General features: G+C 42.3%; 1 protein-coding gene across 1 annotated transcript in view; it reads right to left on the bottom strand.

The window, feature by feature from the left end:
• spag9b (sperm associated antigen 9b) overlaps positions 1 to 25,367 on the bottom strand; it is a 133,499-nt gene that overhangs the window by 18,515 nt on the left and 89,617 nt on the right. Inside the window, exons 5-14 of the mRNA XM_084323034.1 lie at positions 18,307 to 18,709; positions 13,643 to 13,751; positions 12,164 to 12,282; positions 10,063 to 10,120; positions 8,512 to 8,664; positions 8,347 to 8,407; positions 4,130 to 4,263; positions 3,377 to 3,433; positions 1,003 to 1,179; positions 245 to 374 (exon numbers count right to left, since the gene is read on the bottom strand). Coding sequence (XP_084179160.1) covers positions 245 to 374; positions 1,003 to 1,179; positions 3,377 to 3,433; positions 4,130 to 4,263; positions 8,347 to 8,407; positions 8,512 to 8,664; positions 10,063 to 10,120; positions 12,164 to 12,282; positions 13,643 to 13,751; positions 18,307 to 18,709 — 1,401 coding nt within the window. The remainder of the gene's footprint in view (positions 1 to 244; positions 375 to 1,002; positions 1,180 to 3,376; positions 3,434 to 4,129; positions 4,264 to 8,346; positions 8,408 to 8,511; positions 8,665 to 10,062; positions 10,121 to 12,163; positions 12,283 to 13,642; positions 13,752 to 18,306; positions 18,710 to 25,367) is intronic.

Raw genomic sequence — 25,367 nt, 5'->3', positions numbered from 1 at the left:
GCATACAGTAAAAACAACCCTACAGTATTTATAACAGAGGACTGCATACAATATATAAAAACAACCCTACCGTCCAGAGGACTGGATATATAAAGCCCATTTCATGAGACTAATATGCTGTAACTGCTATTTATTTAATCATTCATTTGTGTATTTGGATCTCGATTAGTTACTGTAAAAATCAGTCTCTACAGTTCCAGTAAAGACCTTGGGGTGCATCATAGTGGCGTTCCGGTCTCCTTACTTTGAACTTCTTGGGCAGGCTCCAACCGTAGGCTTGTACCCTGCCATCCTCCTTCTGGACGTGGGCTTTGACCTGCTGGTACTGGGCTCTCTTCTGCTCTCTCCTGGACACCACGGTCTCAGATGGCGCTCTGAGGGACGAGACAGTGGGTTAGCGGGATACAGGAACCAAAGACTGCCCCGATAAAGAGAATTCATTGGGAAAGACGATGAAGGCAATTGCGAGCAACCCCTCGGTTTTCTGGAGATAAGAGTACATTTTCCAGGTTCAGATATGATAATGCTACTGAGAAAAAGAGAGCAAATTTGGGAATAGAAACCTCATATATACAAATAGTATGTGGGGGTCCACAAAACTTTCATCGTCTATGGAGCAATTATAGATTTAAATTAAATGTATATCTTGATGACATCACAGGTGATAGTCTCTGGTTTCTGCATTTGTGATAGAGTTGAGAAATACAATAGGAATAATATACTGTATATGGTATTCCCCTTTGAGATGAAATGAACAAATAATAAAAATGTTGATGCAACTTGAAATGTAAGAAAACCGAAATTATCTCTTAAAGCCCCAGCATGGACGACAACAACTTTGAGATGAAGAAATATATATCTTTCCCGACTATTTGGGCCCACGTGTATTTCCTGCTGCAACCTCCTGCCTGCTGATACCATAGCCGGCAGGAAATAAAACACAGGCCGAAGCGGTTCCCCTTAGCGACGGAATTCTTCCCGAAAACGTTCGGCGAGACTCACTCCTCGTTGAGGAAGTCGAAGGCTTTGCTCTTGTCGCTGGGCAGCTGCTGCAAGGCGCTGCTCTTCTTCTTGACGGACGGCTGGACCTGGGAGGTGGGCGCATTGTACTTGACGTTCACCGGGGCTTCCGTCGGCTTCTTGGCCGGGGAGCCAGACGTACTGAATAAACGGCTGAAACTGGAAATATGAGGGTGGGGAAGTAGAGGGGGACGGGGAAGTAGAGGGGGACGAGGAAGAGAGAGAGAGAGAGAGAGAGAGAGAGAGAGAGAGAGAGAGAGAGAGAGAGAGAGAGAGAGAGAGAGAGAGAGAGAGAGAGAGAGAAAAGCACACAGAGGCACGTATAGAGGGATGGACACAAGCAGCAGCTGCAGCGACACAGGTAAGGGTTCAACAGTCAAGGGTCGGAGGTCAGGAGGAAGTCAATGGTCAACCCCCCCCCCCCCCCCCCCTAGATAAAACCATACCAATTTTATATCCCAGCAGACTAATCCACGCTAAATGGCAGAGAGGTCACCATCATCATATTCTGTGAGGTATAACACATGCGCGTTTAAAGCTAGCTTGCATTACTCATTCAATGTGGCCCCACAGTGTGCCACCTGCACAGCTACCGGTTCAGTCTCGCTCACATGTCGCACTCCGATCAAACACTGGGCGACTCTGCCTCCAAATCTACGATCTATTATCCAGGCGTTTATTCCACTGTAGCGGTTAGCTGGACATGAGGCCCCGGGGAGCAGGGTGTCAAAGCAGGTCTGCTTCACAGACCGGGTGGCGGAGAGCAGGGAATGCGGGGGTTAATGTTTTACACTGATTAGAGCAGTTAGTTAACAACACGGAAGACAAAACAGCCTAGATGCAAACGCCATCGTTTTGTTCCCGGATTTAGTGAGCCTCCACAAGCGTCAAATGAAAACACTAATTTAGTGTCATGCACATTGCATTGTTACTGTGTATTTTAAGATTTTAGTAGAAGACTAAATCAGTCTATTACTGATTACTACATTTCTGTGACTAAATAAAGGAAGTAAATTATTTTACTGGTTTAAAGGAATGAAAAGGTGGTCTTCAGCCATCCCTCCAACAAAACCCCCTTCCTTTAACCCCCCCCCCCACCACCACCACCCCACGCTAACCCTTCCCAACGTACCCTCTGCACACACAAGACATCGTAACATAAGGCGGAATATAGAGGGACACAAAGACACAGGGCGGGAGAAAACATGGATTGATCAGATACATTATTTTCTCCGACACATCCCCCTCTCTCCATATTATCATGTTACGAAGCTGCCGGCACACAAAGACAACAGTCATTCTCCAAACCCAACCCCAAGCCATTCCTGATGAAACCTCAGAAGAACAGTCGCTTTCGTTTAGAAAGCCCTATCTGAGGCAGCGCACGCCAGGGAGTCATTTTAACCCTTTCACTACCACACTACCAAAGGGTTAACCCTTTCACTGCGACATACAGAAGGTCCTTTCACTGCCACACGACAAAGGGTTAACCCTTTGTAGCATGGTAGTGAAAGGTTAACCTTCTGTAGTGTGGTAGTGAAAGGGTTCATCTGTGCAAAAAGAACTTCACCTAGTGTTTTGGTTTTCGAGATATTGAATTAGAAAAATATTAGCATTTGCTAGCAATGCCAGTGGAAGTCGAGAGGAATTAGGGAGGTGTTACATGTGATTTATCAGAGACGGTTGACGTTCAACTAACATCGCTAACAAACGCGAACTATTTTATTTTTACTTCCAATATTTCAATAACAAAAACACTGGTGCTTCTTGGATAGATTCAAATGACTCCCGGTTTGCGACAAATCAGAAAGGCTTCTTAAACAAAGTGATCCGTTCCTGTAACAAGGGAGAGCCAAGAGCAGAGGATGTAGAGACCTTATGTAGAGAATCTTTCAGGTGTGCGTGTTCCACAGTGAGTGAGCAAAAGCACAAAGGCTTATCTTTTGTACGAGTTGTTTCAAAAGTGTCTAAGAACAGCCTACAAAAGCTTCCCCCCAGTGTTTGACATTTGGAACTTGGCTGTGACTTTTAATGAGGAAACAAAAGAGAGATTTGACAGCAAAAGCAGCGGTTTCCCAGATCAAAGCCAGTCCCCTGCCTGGCTCTCCTTTGTTAACAGTTTGCCGTCAAGACGAGACCAGAAACCAGTCAAGCCAGACACTACCGGCGTGTCAAGAGATTTACCTACATCCTGAAGAAAACAAATATGAAATGAAAGAAAAGAAAAAGAAAAAAAGAAAGAAAGGCAGGACAAATGAAAAACAACATCATGAATCACACAGTAAAAGTCTGACTGGAGTAAGGTGATGTGATGTGTATGGAAAAAAGAAAAAGAAAAAAGAAAGAACAGGCTTACAACTGCCAGAGACTGGATTTCTTCTTCTCGTTGAATGTCGGGTTCTCCTTTGAAGCTCTGGGAAAGAAAAAACAACAACTTAGCAAAAACTGAAAGAAACTAGAAACACTGTTGTTGTATATTACAGGGAGTGGCCGAGCGATTTCTCCCCCACTCACACTATTGCTGACACGCAGTTCCCCATCATTTCAAATGTATCTTCATATGCTACGTATTTGAGTCAGTGACTCTGTTTAAAGGTGCAGTTCACCAAAATAATAATACAAATAATATATACCTGGAGAGGCTTGTGGAGCTCAAAGCACCAAGAAACACATTTGAATAACTCCCTTTCCAGAAATCAGGTTAGATCAGATAATCCTCAGACCTTGTTAAGAGCAGTTTCATAATAATGAATAGGGGTGTACTTCGGTAGAAAGTAGTTCCTATGTGAAACTTGTATTGTTATTTCATAGTCGTTTATTGCTTTGACAAATGACAATTTCTCTCAACATGAGCTGAAACTACTGTTTGGGCTTGGGGGCAGGGGGGGAGGGCACCGCTGTGAAGGAAGGGTGCGCTGCATTTACAACACAAGACAAAATGAGAGCAACACGGCATGCGGCAGAATAATCTTTTATCTCGATTCTCTTGTTTTCATGATCGTGGGAAGACAAAATCGGCATTGAAATTAAAATTCGATTAATTGCCCAGCCCTAATGAATCCTATAAATAATATTGCCATTTTCAAACCAACTCCAATTCCACCCTCACCGTATCATCTCCGTCCAGCGCACGGCCTCCTGCAGCTCCATCAGCCTCTCCTTGTACTGGTTCCGCTCCATCAGCACCCTGGCCATCTCCACCCTGGTGAAGCGCTTCCTCTGTGCCGTGGGCACGTCGCTCTGCTGGAGACGCAACACACAATGACGGGTGTGACTCTCTGGGGGAAGCTGCTGTATACAAGCGAGGGATGCGTGTCCCAGTAATCAATTCTTCAATATAGGGATGTCCCGATCGGATGGGACTCTGAGCTGATCAGGGCACATTTTAATTGATTGGTAATTTATTAAGCCTAGTCATCGGGTTTATTAAGCCTAGTCAGATCCTTTTTTGTAAAACAAAATAAAACGAATGAAAACCATTAAGGGAAAGCTGTGATGTAGGCTATTTTCTTTTCTTTAAGCAGAACTATTCAATTCAAACCAAGCATATCTTACCTACATAGAGATAGTTTTACTAACTAACTATACTTGAAGTGTGCAGTGTGCTGCTGTATCATCGAGGATCAGGACTGTATCAGCAGCTACTCAATATTAAATGACTCGGATTGGGATTGCGGGCAAAAGTATTTGATGGGCACACCACTACTCCAATCACAAGCTTCATAGTCGACTTTGAAGTGTACTGTATAGACATGACTGGTTTAACTGGTTTAAGACAATGAAGGCATTTTAATTGTTAACACTTTGAGTGCCACTCACGAGATTTCTCTGTTTTTTTTATAGGTGGTTGCATGCCACTCACGAGATTTCTCGGATTATTTTTTTTTTTTTGCGATCTGAAAAATTATTGCATCACCCGAGCCTACCCGAGTATAGCCGAGGGGCGCCGGCGATCACTGTGGAAAAAAGCGCCCCCTGTCGTCTCCCAGATGACATAAGTGATTTTGGAATGGACTCAATGAAAATGAATGGGGAAAAAAATCCGGTACTCCACATTTTCCAGTTCACTGATCCAGCCGGGGTTACTAGAGTTCATTCTGGAGCCTCAGATCCCCGCGGATCATGGAGTTCTACTGTATCGCGTTGGATCCATACACGTATCGATTTTTTCGAATGGTGATCAGGAATTGGAATATACCAGTTGGATACCATCTGATGTCAGGTAAGGACTCTATGTTATCAGTGGTAGGATAATCAGAGTAAGTTTGATGAAGTTATAAGCTGTTTTGTGAAATGTCTTCTTTCGGTTTCACTGTAAAAGTCCGTGAGGAAATCAATGGAGCGATTATCAGTGCGCGGCCGTAATGTGCGTGCGTGCACGTATAATATTGATCATCTAGCGTTTATTTGAAAACGATTCATAAAAAGGCAGACGAATATCAACGTTGTGGAATATTCCACTAAAAGACGATTTTCATAGAATGCTCCAGAATGAGCTGTTTTTTATATCGAAACGGGGGCTTTTCTAACTGCTCTGAAACGGCAACGACGCGATAAAAAAACAATCTGCCTTCACAGCACTGACTGGAAAATAGTCTTTGATAATGCGATGGGCAGATTAGACACATAGCCATAATTTAAAACATAGATTAGGCGATATTAACGTTAACATTGGCGCCGATGGTGGCATTCAAGCGGTAAAACGGAAAACCAGGCGTGGCGCTGAAAGTGTTAAAGAACAGAGTGCCTTGGGGGTTTTCTTGTGTTTATGATGTATTGTATACATAGTAATTTGTCCTTTTCAGACTTGGGAAGTTTTAGCAGGACTGTTAAAGGACGACTCCACTTTTTTTGGAAATTAGCTTATTTAACATCTTCCCTGGAGTTAGACAAGAAGATGCATACCTTTTTTGTCTCTGTGCGTGCATTTTAGCTTTGGGAATAGACGCTCCGTTAGCATAGCTTAGCTTCATCACTGGAAGTGGGGGAGGACAGTAGCCTTACAGTGCCTTACAGTGTATTGCAAGGTCTGACATTGAGCAAACTTGATATGCATGACCTTGGTGGGCTCTAGGTCAACTCCTGAAAAGGGGGTCAATGTCAGACTTTGCAATCAAAGTTAGGGGGCTAATAACCCTTGCCATAATTTCAGTGCGCCCCCTAACTTTTGATTGCAAGGTCTGACATTGACCCCCTTTTCAGGAGTTGACCTAGAGCCCACCAAGGTCATGCATATCAAGTTTGGTCAATGTCAGACCTTGCAATACACTGTAAGGCACTGTAAGGCTACTGTCCTCCCCCACTTCCAGTGATGAAGCTAAGCTATGCTAACGGAGCGTCTATTCCCAAAGCTAAAATGCACGCACAGAGACAAAAAAGGTATGCATCTTCTTGTCTAACTCCAGGGAAGATGTTAAATAAGCTAATTTCCAAAAAAAATGGAGTCGTCCTTTAAAGGTCCTGTGTCTTATAAATTGCCTTTTCCAGTGTTTAGCATTGTTTTATAGCAATGGGGGGTTAGTATCAATGGGTCTGTGTCTCTAATTACCATTTTGGCGGATTGCTCTAATTCAGTTGAGACAATCTCCTCCCCCAGTGAATTAGGTCATTCTGATTTGACTGTTTTGCTGACGTGAATAAGGCACTGATCTGCATAACTATAACAATCTATGGTTGTAGCGCAACTATTCGCTCAACAGCAGAGCGAGTGGAAATACCGACACTTCCTCAAGCGGGTTTTGACAGAGAGGCAGAGAACGAGCGAGCGAGAGAGAGAGAGATAGAGAGGGACAGGAGCTTCTGTCGGGGGAACAAACGCACACGCATTTTACACGCAACCTGACCGGCGCGCGGAGAAACACACATTTTACACAAAACCTGACCGGCGCGTGGGGAAACACACACATTTTACACACAACCTGACCGGCGCGCGTGGAGGGTCTTCTCCCTGGGATCACTATCATATCACTGTCAAAATATCTTTGACTCCCATGCGCACGCCCATATTCCGATCCGTGCAATAATATTCACAGCGGTATATATTGTCATTTGAAACAAGTTACCAATGCATTGTCCCGTGGGATTATGCCCCCCCCCCCCCCCCCCCCCGCGGCGAAATTAATTAGTATCCCCCTCATTCTTTCTACCTCTCTCTCTGTCTGCCAGTCGCAGACTGTGGGCGACTGTCACTCAAAGCGCTTATGGGCGGAGCCCAGCCCAAACTTGAATCTTGAAGTCGAAAAATGTTGCTTTTGAGTAATTGATTAAAAATATAAAACAATGAATCTTTTGGAAAAAAAAACTTTACAGATGTGTTCCATAGACTCACAGGAATTGTGTAAAGTTGCCCAAATAGTGAAAGGAATAGCAATGCATGTCCCCTTTAAAAATATGTTTTGCCGGAGATAAAATAAAGCAACTGCCTTGTTTCACAGTTATAAAGTTCTTACTGATCAGCCAACAAATCACACTACGTCTACTTTCTTCCCCCAATCTACAATGACGACGATAATGAACACTGCTATTGAGTCTAATGGAACCCATAATACATTAGCAAATTGAAAAGCCGACAAAAACAAATAATGGATTATTCGGTCGCTCTTTACCAAGTACAGAATAATCTACCAAAACAATCTGGGGTTTTGTGCAGCCCCACTGCAAGCTACATAGACATAGACAGATTGAACATTTTATTAACAGATTGCAGAATGGGTACAATACAGTACGGCTCAATACACACAATTGTTAAGGGGATGCAGACCAGAGAAAGACTTTCATCGTTTACATCAGGGTCCACCATTTTCAATTCATCATAACATTTATGACATACACAACATACTGTACAGATATACAGTACTGTTACATCCAGACATTTATGACATACAAGCTATACAAATATACAGTACTGTTTATTTACAGACAGAGTTTCTAAAAGAGAATATATACATTTGAGGGGGAGGAAACTGTACATTGGGGAAGGGGGTTTGGACATTTACCGGGGCCAGTTTCGAATTGCGGCCTCCCGTAGGTGCTCTTTGAGAGCGGTTTTGAAGGAGGGCAGGGATTCACATTATTTTACGGCTGTGGGTAGGGCGTTCCACATTGTTGTGGCATAATTGCGAAACGTGATTAGTCCCTTGTTTGAGCCGAATCTGGGTTGAACATGATTTGTAGAACTCCCTCTGGTGTTGTGGTCGTGGTATTCACTGACCTTTGGGAAGTATGTCGACATGTACATGGGTACCTTAATGGTGTAGTGTATCTTGTAATGTATCTTGTAGTGTATCTTGTAGTGTATCTTGTAGCTTGCATCATACAAACACTCACATCATCCTCATTCTCAACCTTGGTCTTCTGTTTGCCCTCCTCTTCCACGTCTGCTTTCAACCTGAACAAGACACAGGATTCAGCTGTCTTTAACATCTGCACCTAAACACATACAAATGTACTTTAACATTTCCTGAGATCAAGTACTGAACCAAAGTCACCCACTTCTTAATCTCCTCCTCCAGCTCTTTGTTCTTCTCTTCCAGTCTGGTCCTGGCCTGAGTCACAGCCTCCAGCTCCCCCTGCAGGCCTTCCATTTCACATGACATCTCGTCCAAACGTGATATTAGGTCATCTTTCACCACATTTAGTGCATTTCTGAACAAACAAACACACAAAATTCTTTATAGTGAATTAAATTACTTCAATGAACAGAAGATGGCAGTCATGTGCCATTTATGGCCCATTATCAAACATTCTACTGTTTTATAAGTAAAGGCAAACACAACAACAGGCACATCTTAATAGCAGGGTAGGGTTAGAAAACATGCATGAAAGCTTACAAACACTTTACACCAAAGCCCCCTCCATTCTTGTGCTAATAAATCTTGGGTTCACGGGTTCAGTCTTCTATGATCAATAAACAAGCGGGGGAGTCATGGAAGGAGACTGGGTATTCTTTGATCGTCTTTGATTGAAGGATAGCTTGGTGTACTCGTAGGATCTTTGGTGTGGATGATCGATGCTTCGGACGATATGGCTGTGCTGGGGTGTGGCGCATCCTGCCCTCGGTGGAGCCAGCTGAACATGCTGCTCATGTTCCGGAGAACTGACTCCCCCCACTTGAAGCATTTGCGGCGAAACCCCTGGCCAAACAGGCCAGTTTGGGTTGGATAGCCTGGAAGCGGGAAAATAGTTTAGACATATGGGTGCCTTGTCCCTGGCCTGCGTGGCAGCAAGAGGGGAACCTCAGCGGGCACAGCCCTTCCAGACAAGGACCCTTTTGGACGCGAAGAAGGGGAGGCCCGACAGGCACGGCCCTTCCCGGGCAAGATTATGGGTCGCTGGCCTGCACGGCAGGAGGAGAGCCCAGACGGGCACATTCCAGACAAGACCCCTTTGGACCTGGGGAAGGAGAGCCCTGGTGGGCACGGCCCTTTGCAGATGAGACCCAGGGCATGGGTGCCTTGTCCCTGACCTGAATGGCAGGAGGAGGGGAACCCCGGCGGGCACTGCCCTCCCAGACAAGTCCCTTTTGGATTCGGGGAAGAGGAGGCCCTGCGGGCACGTCCATTCCCAGGCAAAACTCTCTAGTCTGACGGCAGAAGTGAAGCAGAGTCTCAATTTGAATAAAGGCCAATGACTGGGCAACCAGCTGGATGGGAAGATGCTATTGAGGCCGGGACACTGAGAGGGCTATCGTTGGGGCCTGAAGGGAGCCTAGCTGCTGGGGTAGAGGTGGGACATGCCATGTTGCGAAGCTTGGAACTGGTGGAGGAGTGAATGGGGTTTATATACGGTCTTAGCTGATAGGGAACACCCAGGAGTGATCAGGGGTGATACAGTAGGCAACACCTGAGAGTTTATCGGAGGCAATGGGCTCACGTGAGAATTAGGTCATTCGGCTTGGTAGTGGTTGTGGCATGCAGTAGAGAATGAGGGAGAGAACTAATTAGTTCTTGTGAATGGAGGGGGATAGTGAACTGATTGGTCTTTTGATCATAAATCTCTTCTCCTGAAACTGTTAAATAATTACAAATGCTACAATGTACTTACTTGGTTTCCAGCAATTGCGTGTTCTCCTGGATGAGATGTTCCACTTCACGGCCCATACCTAAAATGTCATCAAGAATATATAAATGACCCATCTTTATAACATACCAACATATTCATCATCATCATTCAACCTTTATTTAGAAATCCGTAGACCATTGAGGTTGCCCTCATTTACAATGATGAGTGAACAGATGGTTCAAATGAACTTTTTTTTAATATATATATTAAATTAAAAGTAGTAACGCAACTAGATAAAAACAAAGCTTAAAAATGGGAATCAGCTAAAACAGTTAGATTTATATGCAGTGGTCAGTGATCATGGTTTTGAAATGTGCATATTGTAGGTTGAGTATTGATTGTACAATTGACAATTGATCATACTCTAGTCTACACTACTACACACTATTACAGAGAGCGAGAGTGAAACAGAAAAATCAGTGATTAGCATTTATTTCCAATCATGCCTACGTTCCCAATGTTTTCTCTTACCTAGGATGTTGAGATCTAGAGAGTCATGCAGGAGTTGATGCAGGTTAGAGAGAGGTTCATAACACCCATTATTAACTAGAGAGGAACAGCTTGAGCAACGTTTCTAGACACTTAAAGTGACATCATTCTGACTCCGCTAGTCCATTACAATGTATACACTTCACAGCACAACAGACGGCAACATTCTGATGCGCCTATGACAACATGGGACCGGGCTCAGGGAGGGAGGAGGGAGGGAGGGAGATTGAATACAAAGGAATGAAAAACAAGAGGGGGAAGTTAAATGTAATGTAATGATACACACCAGAGTAGTCATCTGTGAGAACAGAAAAAATACATGCAAAACAAAAAAGAATACATAAAAATAAAGTAGTAAAAGATGACAGTATATAATGATTCAAGAGCCCATTGGAGGATGATTTTTTTTTTTTATTAAATACAGTGACCGTCCAGCTTACTTGTAAAAGGCACTTTAAGAGTGCCATCTTCCTCCACTATTGTATATCATTGATGGATTACATGTCTACTCTATTGAGCCGTGATTGTATTGTGACTTATCTCTTGCCTCTCTGCCATCATACTAGAGAGGTTGTTACAGTATGTGTGTGAATTAGCTGGGCACCCAGATTTGTGTTTTTTCACTGTTGCCATCTGATATGTGCTTCTATATCACTATTTGACAAGTTCTAAATTGGACACCTGCCCTCATTGTTTTTTTTTTTTATTTATTATTATAATTCTTTTGAGCATCTCTTTAGGAGTTGAAACGCATCAGTCATCCATGTCTCAATAAAGGATTTAATTTACAAATCAGAGTGCCTCGGATTCTCTTTCAGACTGACGATCTCTATTATGGAGTTCCTTTACAAGTCCACTGGAGGGTCACTGTATTTAATCATATATTCATTGCCCTATAATTTTTTTTGTCCACTTTTTCCTCCTCCTTTTTTCTATTTTTCTCCCATCCCAATTTAGCCGTGCCAATTCTCCCCTGTCCTGTCCTGATCGTTGCTCGCATGTGCCCCCCACTGGCCGGTCGTAGGGAGGATAGAAGCCCATCACATGTCCCCTCCAATAAATGTGGAGGCAGCCAGTCACATCTTTTCACCTGCCAGCGCGGACTCTCATTGGCGAGGAGTAACGTGTAGGAGGCTCACACTGCCCCCGCCATTTTCCTGTCTCTGCTGTGCAGGCGCCCTGACCGACCTGTAGGAGTCGCTGTTTTACAACGACCAGACTACCACCCATCGACTTCCCTCCCGCTAACTCTGCCAATTGAGTCAGTATGACGGCCGGCCCAAGCCGGAGGCAACGCTGACAGCCGGATTCGATACCGGTGTCTCTTGCGTTGGTGACAAGCGCAATGTCCGCTGCGCCACCCAGCCGCCTATTCATTGATTGCCCTATCATTGAAGAGCACTTTTCTTTTTATCTTCAACATTATCATTATTCTATAAAAAAAAATTACCCAGTGCAGCTCACCCTCTTCGTTCTCCATTATTAGTTTAAAAATGGATTGACAATTCCTATCTTATATTATAATCACACAATGTGAATTTGAATTCTGTGATTACAGACAATGCATCCTGTAAACAGTAGTGAAGAGTCGTACCCAGCAGGTCGGCTCCATCGTCCAACTCTCCTATGTAGTCGTTTCCTGCCGAGGACAGCTCCTCAAACAGAGACTCTGTGTTGCGGTCAAACACCACGGTCTCAAGTCCACCCGGCGTGCTGCGAGGACAGAGAGGAAGAAGAACAGATGGACAGGTGAGTGGGAGAAGAGTTTAGTTTAGTTTTTATTTTGCACAAAAAATACACAATAATTACAAAAATGACAAATGATATACAGTGCAGGGAGAGGCAGAAAACCCAGTGGGCTTCACCTCCACCTAAATTATGTTAACATTTTGCAATGTTATAGAAAACACAAAATGATATGACTACATAAAAGTGATGGCAAACAAATAAACAATCAAATCAAAATACAAACAGACAATTTGTGTGTGTGTATGTGTGTGTGTGCGTGTGTGCATGCACGTGTATAGATTCCACTTACTGTATGAAAGGGAAATACATACGCATGTCAGGCTCACACTATGTCACGTAACAACTTGTTAGTGCTTAAAGCCCCAATCCAATAAAAAGGGTAAGTTCAGAATGTTGGACCCCTGGCCTGGGCAACATTCATCTCAAGATCATTCACCTTATTCTGTCTCACCCACTTGCGCTGCTGAACCTTGTGCTAAAGATGCTAGCTAGTATGGATATTCCCCAACTGAATATGGACAAAACAGATAAGATAGCTCCATGTGACACAGATAATAAGGAAAAGGGGCTCGCAGTGTTTCGTTCAAAACGGACAAACCCTGGATTTGCCTGTTCGAATCCAGCTCACAGCTCCGGGGTTGTCACCAGCTTGGCTGGCCGTTCACACTAATACAATTGGCAGTATTAGAGGGTGGGAGAAGCTGGCGGGGTGGGTCCGGGTCGTTGTAAACAGCGACTCCTACAGTTCGGTCGGGGCGCCTGCTAAGCGAATTGATTAAGATGAATTGAAAATGGGGGACCCTGATGGAAACAAGACGAAAGTCTTTCTCAGGTCTGCATCCTCTTAACAATTGTATGTATTGAGCTGTACTGTACTGTACCCATTCTGCAATCTGTTAATAAACTTTTCAATCAATCAATCAATTCAATCAATCAATCAAAGCGCGGATAGGATCTAAGTGGGATAGTGTGATCCTTCCACACGCTACGCCCTCTCAGTGAGAATCCGCGCTGCCAGGTAAAAAGAAGCGGTTGATTGGCTGGACGTGTGTCGGAGGAAGCACGTGGTAGCCTACACTCTCCCAGACCGACTGTGGGGGGTAAGTGCGCAGCGACCAGGAAGGGGATTGGGAATTGACATAACGACTAACATTGGGATGGGAGAAAATCAGAGGAAAAAGGAAAAAAATAAAAATAAAAAATAAACTGACAAACCAACATCAAATGGCAAACATCCCTTTCTAGATACGGTGTCACGTGCACATGGGATGTGGAATTACAACAAAAGCAGAAAGCTAGTAGAAACATAAGGTGAACAGTCTACCTGGATCCTTGGCAACCACTGAGGTCCATGTCCAGCTCCGGAGTAGACTCTATGATGGCCTGCACCTCAGACTTCTCCAGGTCGTCGCTCGCATCTAGCAAGACAAAAGCTGCAGGACGGAGATCTTTTAGTAAGGATAACTGACACAGTTATTCAAAATACAAATCTGGTTGAGTTGTGCATTTGGAAATACAAAATCATAGAACCAGAATTGAATGGTTTCATTACAAAAAGTACAGATGATCAAATCTAAAATGTCACTGCTTTCTAAACAGAAGGTACTGACTGACTGCCAAGTCTTCACAAATATCCAATAGTGAGTTTACTTTATGCCAGCAATGACTTAACCTCATAGCGTGCACTGCAGGGCTGTACGTAAACTTTTTTTGCACATAGCACTGGTGCTACAGAGGTTGATAGTTTTGTAGCACAGGCCAAAATTTTGTAGCACGAGTATAAAACGTGTATAAAATCTCTAAAAACCAACTTTGTCAAAAAATCACTTAAATAGGTATGTGACTGGCAAAGGACATGAATCTTGCATACAGGGCACACAAAATCCAAACCTTAACAAGAAATGTTTTCAGACAAACATTTTCTCTTTATTTGCCCATAATGGTAAATTGCAGGGACATAACAACTGTATACAAGACATCAATATGTTACGCTTCAGATTAGCAGTGCAAATCTGTTTAAATTTGTCATACAATGTTTTTTTATTGAGACAGTGTGTAAATCACTAATCACTAATAGTGTGTGTGTGCTTGTAGTACTCCTTGAATGAGATCATCACAACACACACACACACACACACACACACACACACACACACACACACACACCATTGCATTAATCAGGAGTACAAGGAACTCTGCATACCTTTGTTTCACAATGAAAAGTGCTTTAGAAATCAAATGAATTATTATTATTGTAAATAACCCCATGAAAGGTTTATTATTTTTATGGGTAATTACCTGCTTCATATTTGTGATGTTACTGGTTTCAGTGTGTGCCTAAAGTGATCAATGTGTTGGGCCGTTTATAGAGATCTATGTCAATTAATGGTTATGTATATCCGGGACTTTTATTATAAGAATTGATAGAGGCCTACTACGGTATGTGTATATGTGACCTTTATTTTGAAAACCGTGTTGCGACGCAACCGTGTTTACGTTTGCGCTTTTGACAGTGAAATGTTCAGTTCAACTTAGCTCGAAGGAAAGACGCTAATCAAAAAGGTTTAATGGACCCGTATGAGGCCATAGCTCTTACGGTGGGACTTTGATTGTTTATAGAAGAGGAATGTAATGCTATGCAAAACGAGAAATAAACAGTGATTTTACCAGCAGTAAGTTGCAAGCCACTTTCATACGGGGAACCGTGACAATTATTAGTATGACCTTATTTGCATATTGTCTCGTTATATGAGAGAGAGAGAGAGAGAGAGAGAGAGAGAGAGAGAGAGAGAGAGAGAGAGAGAGAGAGAGAGAGAGAGAGAGAGAGAGAGAGAGTAAATTAATTCATCGCACATGCAACATATATGTCGCACTGTACAGCCCTGGTGCACTGGCACGTATACGTGCCGTTTTGCCCTTGGACGCAAGTCATGGCACTTTGCGAGCGTCTTGCGGCTCAGGGCTGCATTTTTTGCAGAACATATCTGTTTGTTGCCGTTTGAATGCCACCTCACTCTACCAATTCCGTGCCTCGGTTACATGACGATATGTCAGGCGAGCGGACCACCCTGGACTCTAGACGCTCCAGAACTGCCAATCATCCGCTTGTAGCCAACAAGTGTACGCTTCCAACGATACCCCAGATGGGGGGGTGCAAATACAGGAAGTAGGTGAAAGTTGATGAGCGAAAACGAGAAGTGAATAACACTTCAGAAGAACTCACAGCGGTGGATGAGGACATGGATTTTGGAAAGTATTTTCTTTTGGCGCACGGTTTACTCGAACCTCTCTCAAAGACCCATTTCTGAATGGATTTTTAACAAATCTGGACCTGTACTACATAAGACTTCAGGCTATGGAACCACCGTGTTTTCCAGCTCATACATCTATGCTGGAATATTGGAATATGGAATCTTGCAACCACTAGAAGAATTTTAAGTACACAAGTTCAACTCAAGTTCAGACCTCTGTTACACCATTTCCTTAGCACTAAAAATGATTTTCCTTTTTAGCATTAGTACCTTCAGAATGTTATCTTTCAAAAGAGACCAGGCTCATGCATGTGCTATAAGTATAAAGTATAAAGCTAAGCTTTGCAAAAAAAGTATGCAGTCCTCAAGTTCAAGTAAAAGAATGTTGCCTGTTAAGAGGTTAAAAGTAAAGATTTGTGTCACATTCTTCTAGGGATGCACAATATACAAGTAAGTAAGTGAGACACATTCCCACAATGTGACTGTAATTTCAGCTGATGTTAGAATTAGCATTTTGTGAGCTTTTTTCGGAGAGTGTGTTGCTTAACACATTGGCGCCCAGCCACGGAGATGTCCATGTTTCGAATCCAACGCTAGAGGGCCATCCACGGACATGTCCGTGGCTAGGTTGTTTTGGCTTTTATTCCATTTTAATAACCTACTCAATGTCACCGAGCGGCACTGCAGAAGTACCCTACTCTTTGAATTCAAAAAAAGTGCATTACCGGCCAGATCCTCGTAGGGGCGCTGTCTCGATAATGCAGTGTTCCCTGTGGCAGAAGTTGTCTTGTTTTTTCTGGATCTTCAATGTAGTTTTCTGCTAACCTGAAGCTATGCCTGTAGCATGTAGCACGGAATACGTTTTGGGACGCGGATTTCAGTGTGCAGTAAAGGAATATATGATCAGCCAATGGACATATCGATCTACCAGATGGCTATCGATAACTGGGAAATCCTTTTTGCAGTCCAACCGGTCACAGGTAAGATCGATTTGACGTCAATTTCAGCTTGGTCGGGCCTTGCTTTGATAGCCATCCACCCGGTCAGCGAATAAGGCTACTGAGGCTAATGCCGTTATTGGTAATCAATAATCAGAAACGACGTCCCCCGCCCCCCCCGCCTTTCATGCATTCATGGTGGACCATCATATCGATCATATGCAGTTTGATTTTTAACTCTAGCTTCTCTATAGCCGAAATGCCATTGGATTTAACGTTACTAGCTTAGCGCCTTATATCTCGCCTTCCAGGAAATATACCAGCCCAAATCCCATATAACGCTTATATTCAAGATGCTATAAAATGGAAATGTATTGATGAAAAAATTATTTCTTTAAGCCATTTTGAAGGGACGGTTTATGGTCTCAATTGACAATGAGAATGGACAGATAGCAATACTATAAAGTATAGATTTAGCTCTACAAACAGCCTCATGAACTATGCAAGTCTGTTTTGAAATGCTGGCCGTCTAGAGCAGTGGTTCCCAAACTGTGGTGCGCGCACCCCTTGTGGTGCGCGAGCGCCCTCTAGGTGGTTCGTGACATGAAAAGGCTAATGGTGGTAATTTTTTATTTATTTTTTTTCAATAAAATTTCATAAAAATCTTAGTCAAACCTTTAGTATTATGGATATTAAACATGCTGGCAGAGTACATGCATCCATGTTGTCGTGAACATTTTAATTAAATAAAGAAATTCCCTATCCATAGTCGCCATGGGAAGAGATAAAATAAAAAATAAAATCTGTGCACGGAGACCAGCAACAATTTTTTCTAACAGAAACCCATTGGGGGGTGCGTCAGCTAGGTCGGGAGGTGACAGGGGGTGCACGGCCAAAAAAGTTTGGGAACCGCTGGTCTAGAGTGATATTAGACGGCCCCAAATGGCCCAGAATGTGTTAATACAAATAGCACCAGAACATTAACAAGGTATTTAGTTTTTACCGAAAAATGCATTTCAGTTAATGTCTCCAACACATCGTTTTGTCCTTTTTTAGTAACACTCGTGATGAGACTACTTGATGATCTGAAGAGATGCATTCCTGAAAAGCATAATCTGTTTTGTACTGAAATACGGAATCGGTCAATAATGGGTGGGATATCTGTATCGGTCTCAAAAAACCATGTCAGTCCATCTCTACATTTTCCAAATGGTGGATATCTCATTTTATGGATATCTGTGATTATTGTATTGTAAATGAGAGCTATTTTATTGTCGTTTATGATGCTATTTTAATGCATCCTGCCATATTTGCACTCACTACATCCACACTGTGATTATTCATTATTGTATTGTAAATTAGTGCTATTTTATTGTTGTTTATGTTGCTATTTTAATGCATCCTGCCATATTTGCACTCACTACATACACACTGTGATTATTGTATGGTAAATGAGAGCTATTTTATTGTCAAACAGGGAAGAAAGACGGTCAGGTTTTAAACTGTGTAGGTATGAACAGGAAGAAAGACTGCCAGGTTTTAAACTGTGTGACCATCTAACTTTTAGAAAGACTTGGGTAAAGTTAAACTTTGTGAGACAATATTTGTATTGATATTATCTGCATTGCTTTTACCCTTTTTCCTATTTTCTGCATTGCTTTTATTCTGTCTATTTTATGCTCATTTTATGTATATTTTACTGCTGTGAAGCACTTTGGGCTGCAATTATTGTATGAAAGGTGCTATACAAATAAAGTTTATTATTATTACTATTATTTTGGAATGAAACACATACTGACCGTCGCCTGTGACATTTGCTGTGGCAGAGCCCTGACCGTCCTGCCCCTGCTTATTGCTGTCCGGCTTCCCGCTGCCCAGGTTCTGGTCGAGACCTTCTGCCATTCCGCGCTCCTGCGGGGGAGCGTCCGACGCTGCCGTGGCGACGCCCGAGGCGGTGGTAGACCCGAGCGTGGCGGAGTCAGATCCACCCCCCGCTACACTGGGGACGGGAGTAACGGAGCTGGAGGCGGCGTCTTGAGAAGACAACGGGGTGGACGACTGGAAGCTGCCCCTGCGTGGGGTGTTGCACTTGGACCCGTTCTGTGAAGACGCAGGAGTTCGACTTTTAGAACCGCTCCCCTGGTTGCCGGGGGCACTGGTAACAGCGTTGGAGCCTCCACGGTTCAGATGTTTCATTTCATCCTTGAGACAAGAGTAAGAGGAGGCAGAGACGGGAGAGGAGGAGGCAGAGACAGGAGAGAAGGAAGGAGGAGTGTGGGCAGAGGATGAAGGAGAGAAGAGAGAAAATGTAAAGTCGTCATTAACTTTGTTGTTTCATGTGATAATTTATGATCATTTAAATGTTGTGTAATAATGAACTACTGTCTCCTGTGACTGTGAACAACATAAAGCAAAAAAAATGAAACACTGAACAAAATGTATAAAATCAATCAACATGCTTATTATCAACCCAATCCCAAGACAAACTCAACAGAATAATTCACAGATTAAAGAATAATAAACACATCACATCACACTGTAAATATGATGCACAATGTTGTAAAATAAAGGAACAAACAGTCAGTTGGTTGAAATCAGGCCGACTTAGTTGATGTTCACAACAACAATGTCAAAATGTCGCCTTCACATGCAGTTCAATCCGCCAAGACAAAACACTGTGGATGAAACACAACATGCAACAAGAGCCCTCCAACCCTTCCTTAAAGGGTGGGTTCAGAATTTTTGACCCCTAGCCCTGTTTCCAACTTACCAATGCAGGCTATTTACATGAGTGCCGAGGTTTCGTAGCATTTCCTATAATGAACAGCATGGATTGTGCTGAGAAAGAATTCTACTAATCATTAACACATTGACTGCCAGCCATTGTACCCATCAATATAGCCAGTCTGCCACCGTTGAAAGCCTATGGAGATGTTTACCTTCTTTGCAGGGCTATAACTTTTTAAATTGTATTGCTATATTGACATTACTATGGCCCATTCAACATCGATTATCTATCGTTCCGGATGTGGGATCGTTATATTTTTTCATTCATACATTGTTGTGTTAATACCGTCTTGAATATAAGTATGTTTATAAGCTTTTCTGCTGTAATTCCAAAAACGCTAGTTATAGGCCCAAACACATGATAGATTATCGATTGCGGTTTCTTTCCTATACACGCAATATTAAAAAATTCAAATGTATATGATCGGTATACATTATGCTTCATCATGCGTGGAGGAAAGGGGGGGCGGGGGTAGTCTATAATTCCTTTATCGTCAGTAACGGCTTTATGTAATATGGGTTGATATATTGATCAGACTGTTTGCAAACAAAGAAACGCACAATCGGGCTGAAAATAACGTTACTGTCCTCTTACCGTTCGCCGATGAGACTGGATGAAAAAGATCCCAATTATTTGACGCCGATCGCCTAGATCCATTTCCGGTTTGTATGGCGCAATAAACGCCGAAATCATATAGATTATTGCGTTATGGAAGCGATCCAAATGCACGCCAGTGTTTGTCTGTAGTCCCGTAGCAAGATATTACTGCCGGAGGGATTTCCTCGACGCACCGATCACAACTTCCGGTTTTGAGAGTGTAACTCGCCCGACCATCCACCAGGCGGCGGTATTGAGGCGTTGCAATCTCATTCAGGGTCCCGCTGCAGCTCCGGAGGTTGGCTGGATGAATTATGAATGCCATGGCGAAAAAATGAAATATTGATTTAGAAAAACGGCATACGACGTTGTTGGCGTTCAACGCATGGCGGGCAATAACGACTTTCGCCGTTCTTGGCGCTGGATGTGTTAATGGTAAATGGAAATAAGGCTAGGGATCCAACATTCTGAACATACTCTTTAATCTAACTGAATCCTTGGCAATCTATCATCTTGTGGCTTACTAATTAAAACCTCTGCATTCAGGAGAATGTTCTGCATCTTAAAGGGATAATCTGCAATGTCGTCAAACAGCAACCTCTAGAGCCCCTCTTGGTATTACGCTTTGTTTACATCTTTTGTTTTTGTCTGATGTGTGGGTTGTATTTCAGTGGGGATACAGGAGGGGTTGATACTGCTGGCCGCACCTCAGGCTCTGCCAAGAGAGGTCTGGAGAAATCCACAGTATAATAGGTTACTAAACTCCAACACCACACATCAGACCAAAACAAATCAAAACGTTTGCCTAGAGGTCACTGTTTGACAGCATTACAGACTCCGGTCCCTCAAAGTAGAGACCATCAAAACTATTCCTGAGAAGCTATACGTTATTTCAACTTTTCACTCACTTTGTACACACATAATGTGAAAGTATTTCATTCTGTAGCTCTCAAGGACCAACTGGGAGGAAAGCTCAAGACACAGAGGTGGCATCGCATTAGTAGCATGAAGCAGTGAAATATGATCCATCAAATGATCACATCAACTTTTAATCAGAGGTCACGGCATGACAATGTGAATAGCAGCTACTACAGAAAACTAAAACAAGTTAGTAGATTGGATCCTGGATACCAGGGTGATCGCCTGGCTGACAGACATGGCGCTTAAGAAAGCACCAATTTCCCAATGAGGGAAAATAAAGTTCTACTACTACTACCTGGTTTTGTTCAGCCTCCTGATTGGCCAAATTCTCTTGTGAACTTTGACCTTCCCCGCTACCACGGGAGTCTTGCTGATCATCCAACTGATCAAGAGAGGAATTACAATGAAATCTGTTCACAATGGAGTCTATGAACGTATATCATCCATTATTACATGGCGTTTTCACATTCGCCGAAATGCTTGCTTGTGATTGGTCAATAGCGCGCGTCAGAGGTCAGTTATCAGACAATAATGACCGCTGTGGGACAATAATGACCGCTGTGCGCTAGGGATGGGTACCGAATTCTGTACTTTTGAGGTACCGACCCGAAACACGTCGGTACTACCGAGTATCGAATCAAGTGAGAAACCGAAGAGAAAAAAAAAAAAAAAAAAAAAAAAAATTACTTTTCATGTCAACGTTCACACGCACAATATATGCTTACCTAGGATTTGACTTGATTCAACAACAAAGCAGTCGGAGCAATGACAAGCCGAAAACTGTCGAAATTGTAGTTATTTGAAGTTTGGATTAATTTTTTTACGACTGAGGTAGGTAAATTAAATTTCTTGAGACTAAAGTACAGAAAAAAGGTACCGTTGGGTACCGGTATTGATTCACAGGTACCGGTACCGGTATCGGTTCAAATGTGAAAGGTACCCATCCCTACTGTGCGCAGCTGTTCGCAATCAAGCCCACTGACACACACTGTTTCAGTGCAATTAGACACTGCCGGTGTTCTGCTGCCGGCGATGACAGGGGGCGGAGCGACGAGCGGAGCCAGAACGCAGCCAGAACCAGTGTTGCGAGTCGATGTAAAATGAATTAGGTATATTGTTAGTAAGTTAGCCATGTAATAAGCGGGATAATGTATAGCTATACTCGATCATTGTCGCAAAATAATTGACCTTATATTTATTGATAAAGGATTTGCACTACAACTCGTACACCTACTGTAAATTGTACCTAAATTGCACCTCATCCCATTTCTGCCTTGCACTATATAGTATTGTATATTAGTACACTGCATAGTATTGTATATTATATGGTAACTCAGTTACGTCTATTCTGCATCGAACATTGTACATATGTCTATACTGTACACTGTGACCTCATTTTTTTTTTACTTCTAATTTACATACTATACTATGTTATTTTATTTCATACTTATCTTGTCTTGCACAGTCTCTGGAGCGTAACAGTAAGAAGCATTTTGTATAAAAGTATTCTGTACTTCTGTATGACAACTATTAAAGAAACTTGAACTTGAACTTGAAACTTCACTGACGTTTAAAACACCTCGCAGAGGCGGCTCGGTATTTTAAACTCTGTGTCGGTCAATTATTTTGCGACAATGACCTCGTAGCTATACATTATCCCTTACTTAAAGGCATTTATCAAAAACAAACAATGCTCCAAAACACAGCAGTAAGAAAATAGTGATAGAGGCGATATGAAGATGAGAGAAAGAAACAGTGGAAGCTGATAAAGGGAGATGAACTGAATCTCAACTGAATCTAAACCTACAGAGGGAGAAGAAGAGGAAGGAGCATGGAGGATGAAGGATGGAAGAGAGAAAATGTAAAGTTGTCATAACTTTGTTGTTTGTATGATCAATAATTGTGTGTAATATCAATTACGTCTTCTGTGGCTGTGAACACTGGTAATAAAACCAAATAATAATATATATATTTTCTTTTTATCAAACAAAATGTTAAGTCATAAAATGTAAATAACATGCTTATCAACCCAATCACAAGACACACTAAACAGAAGAAGAATTCACAGAATTGTACGGTTTCTTCCCTTTTTTTTTTAAGATACATTTTCTTTTAGATTTTTCTTTCTGTGGGAGTTTTTCCCTTATCTTCTTTGGGGGTTAAGCCAGGGGCTGTTGTTCCATTGTGGGCCTGTGAAGCAGCACCAAGTGCGGCTATTTTGCCTAGAGGTCACTGTTTGACAGCATTACAGACTCTGGTCCCTCAAAGTAGAGACCATCAAAACTATTCCTGAGAAGCTATACGTTATTTCAACTTTTCACTCACTTTGTACACACATAATGTGAAAGTATTTCATTATGTAGCTCTCAAGGACCAACTGGGAGGAAAGCTCAAGATACAGAGGTGGCATCTCATTAGTAGCATGAAGCAGTGAAATATGATCCATCAAATGATCACATCAACTTTTAATCAGAGGTCACGGCATGACAATGTGAATAGAAAACTAAAACAAGTTAGTAGATTGGATCCTGGATACCAGGGTGATCGCCTGGCTGACAGACATGGCGCTTAAGAAAGCACCAATTTCCCAATGAGGGGAAATAAAGTTCTACTACTACTACTACTACCTGGTTTTGTTCAGCCTCCTGATTGGCCAAATTCTCCTGTGAACTTTGACCTTCCCCGCTGCCACGGGAGTCTTGCTGATCATCCAACTGATCAAGAGAGGAATTACAATGAAATCTGTTCACAATGGAGGCTATGAACGTATATCATCCATTAAAATAAAGGCCTTCATCAAAAACAAACAATACTCCAAAATATAGCTGCAAGAAAGAAATACTGAGGCAATAAGAAGATGAGAGATAGAAACAGTGGAAGTTGAAAAAGAGATGAACTGAATCCAAACCTGCCATTTCATCCTTAAGATAGAGTATTTCAAACTTAAGATAGAGTATTTCATCCTTAAGATAGAGTATTTCAAACTTAAGATAGTATTTCATCCTTAAGATAGAGTATTTCATCCTTAAGATAGAGTATTTCAAACTTAAGATAGAATATTTCATCCTTGAGATAGAGTATTTCATCCTTAAGATAGAGTATTTCAAACTTAAGATAGAGTATTCCAAACTTAAGATAGAGTATTTCATCCTTAAGATAGAGTATTTCAAACTTAAGATAGAGTAGATAGAGTATTTCATCCTTAAGATAGAGTATTTCATCCTTAAGATAGAGTATTTCAAACTTAAGATAGATTATTTCAAACGTAAGATAGAGTATTCCATCCTTAACACTTTCAGTGCCACCAGGGGGCGCACGACTTAGTGCTTAAATGACACCATCCACTTCAATGTTAACGTTAATATCGCCTAATCTATGTTTTAAATTATGGCTATGTGTCTAATCTGCCCGTCGCTTATCAAAGAATCATTTTCCAGTCAGTGCTGTCAAGGCAGATTGGTTTTTTATCGCTTCATTTCCGTTTGAGAGCATTTTGAAAAGCACCCGTTTTGAGGTAAAAAAACAGCCCATTCTGGGCCATTCTGTGATAATCGTCCGTTACTGGAATATTCCAGAACGTTGATATTTGTCGGTCTATTTATGAATCGTTTTCAAATAAACGCTAGATGATCAATATTATACGTACGAGGCGCGCGCTGATAATAGCCGTTTTCATTTCCTCATGGATTTTACAGTGAAACCGCTGGAGCACATATCAGAAAAAAGCTTATATCTTCATCAAAACGAGTCTGATTATCCTAACACTGATAACAGATTCCTTACCTGACATCAGATGGTATCCAACTGGTATATTCCAATTCCTGATCACCATTCAAAAAAATCGATAAGTGTATAGATCTAACGTGTATACAGTAGAACTCATGATCCGCGACGCTCAGAGGATCCAGAATGAACTCTGGTAACCCCGGCTGCATCAGTGGACTGGAAAATGTGGACTGGAATGATTTTTTTCCCCCATCCATTTTCATTGAGTCCATTCCAAAATCCCTGATGTCATCTGGGAGACGATAGGGGGTGCTTTTTTCACATCTGATCGCCGGCGGTCCTTGGGTAGGCTAGGGTAGGCTCGCGTGATGCAATATGATTTCAGATCGCTTAAAAAAAAAAAAAAAAAAAAAAATCAGAGAAATCTCGTGAGTGGCTTTCAACGTAACTATTATAAATCCGAGAAAAGCCGTGAGTGGCAGTCAAAGTGTTAAGATAGAGAATTCCAAACGTAAGATAGAGTATTTCAAACTTAAGATAAGAGTATTTCATCCTTAAGATAGAGTTCTGTATCGTTAGTGGCTTAGCTTGGCATCGCCTTCTGCACTATCTCGCGTACGTGCACGCGTACTGAATAAACCACAAATGTACCTCTAATACCAGTATTAGTCTGACCACACCCCTCATCAGCTTACCTTCATAAGCAGGTGTGTGGTCACCTGCTCTCCTCCTTCTCGCTTTCACCACAAGGAAGAGGTGCCTCGGTAGATCCCCACACTTGACACCATGATGGAAGAAATTGGATTAGGAACAGCTTGGGAAACAAGG

This window comes from Notolepis coatsorum, assembly GCF_963971535.1.
Source record: "Notolepis coatsorum genome assembly, chromosome: 10".
Classification (NCBI taxonomy): Eukaryota; Metazoa; Chordata; class Actinopteri; order Aulopiformes; family Paralepididae; genus Notolepis; species Notolepis coatsorum.
Note: the sequence above shows the minus strand (reverse complement) of the source record. Positions and strands in the feature narration are given on the sequence as shown.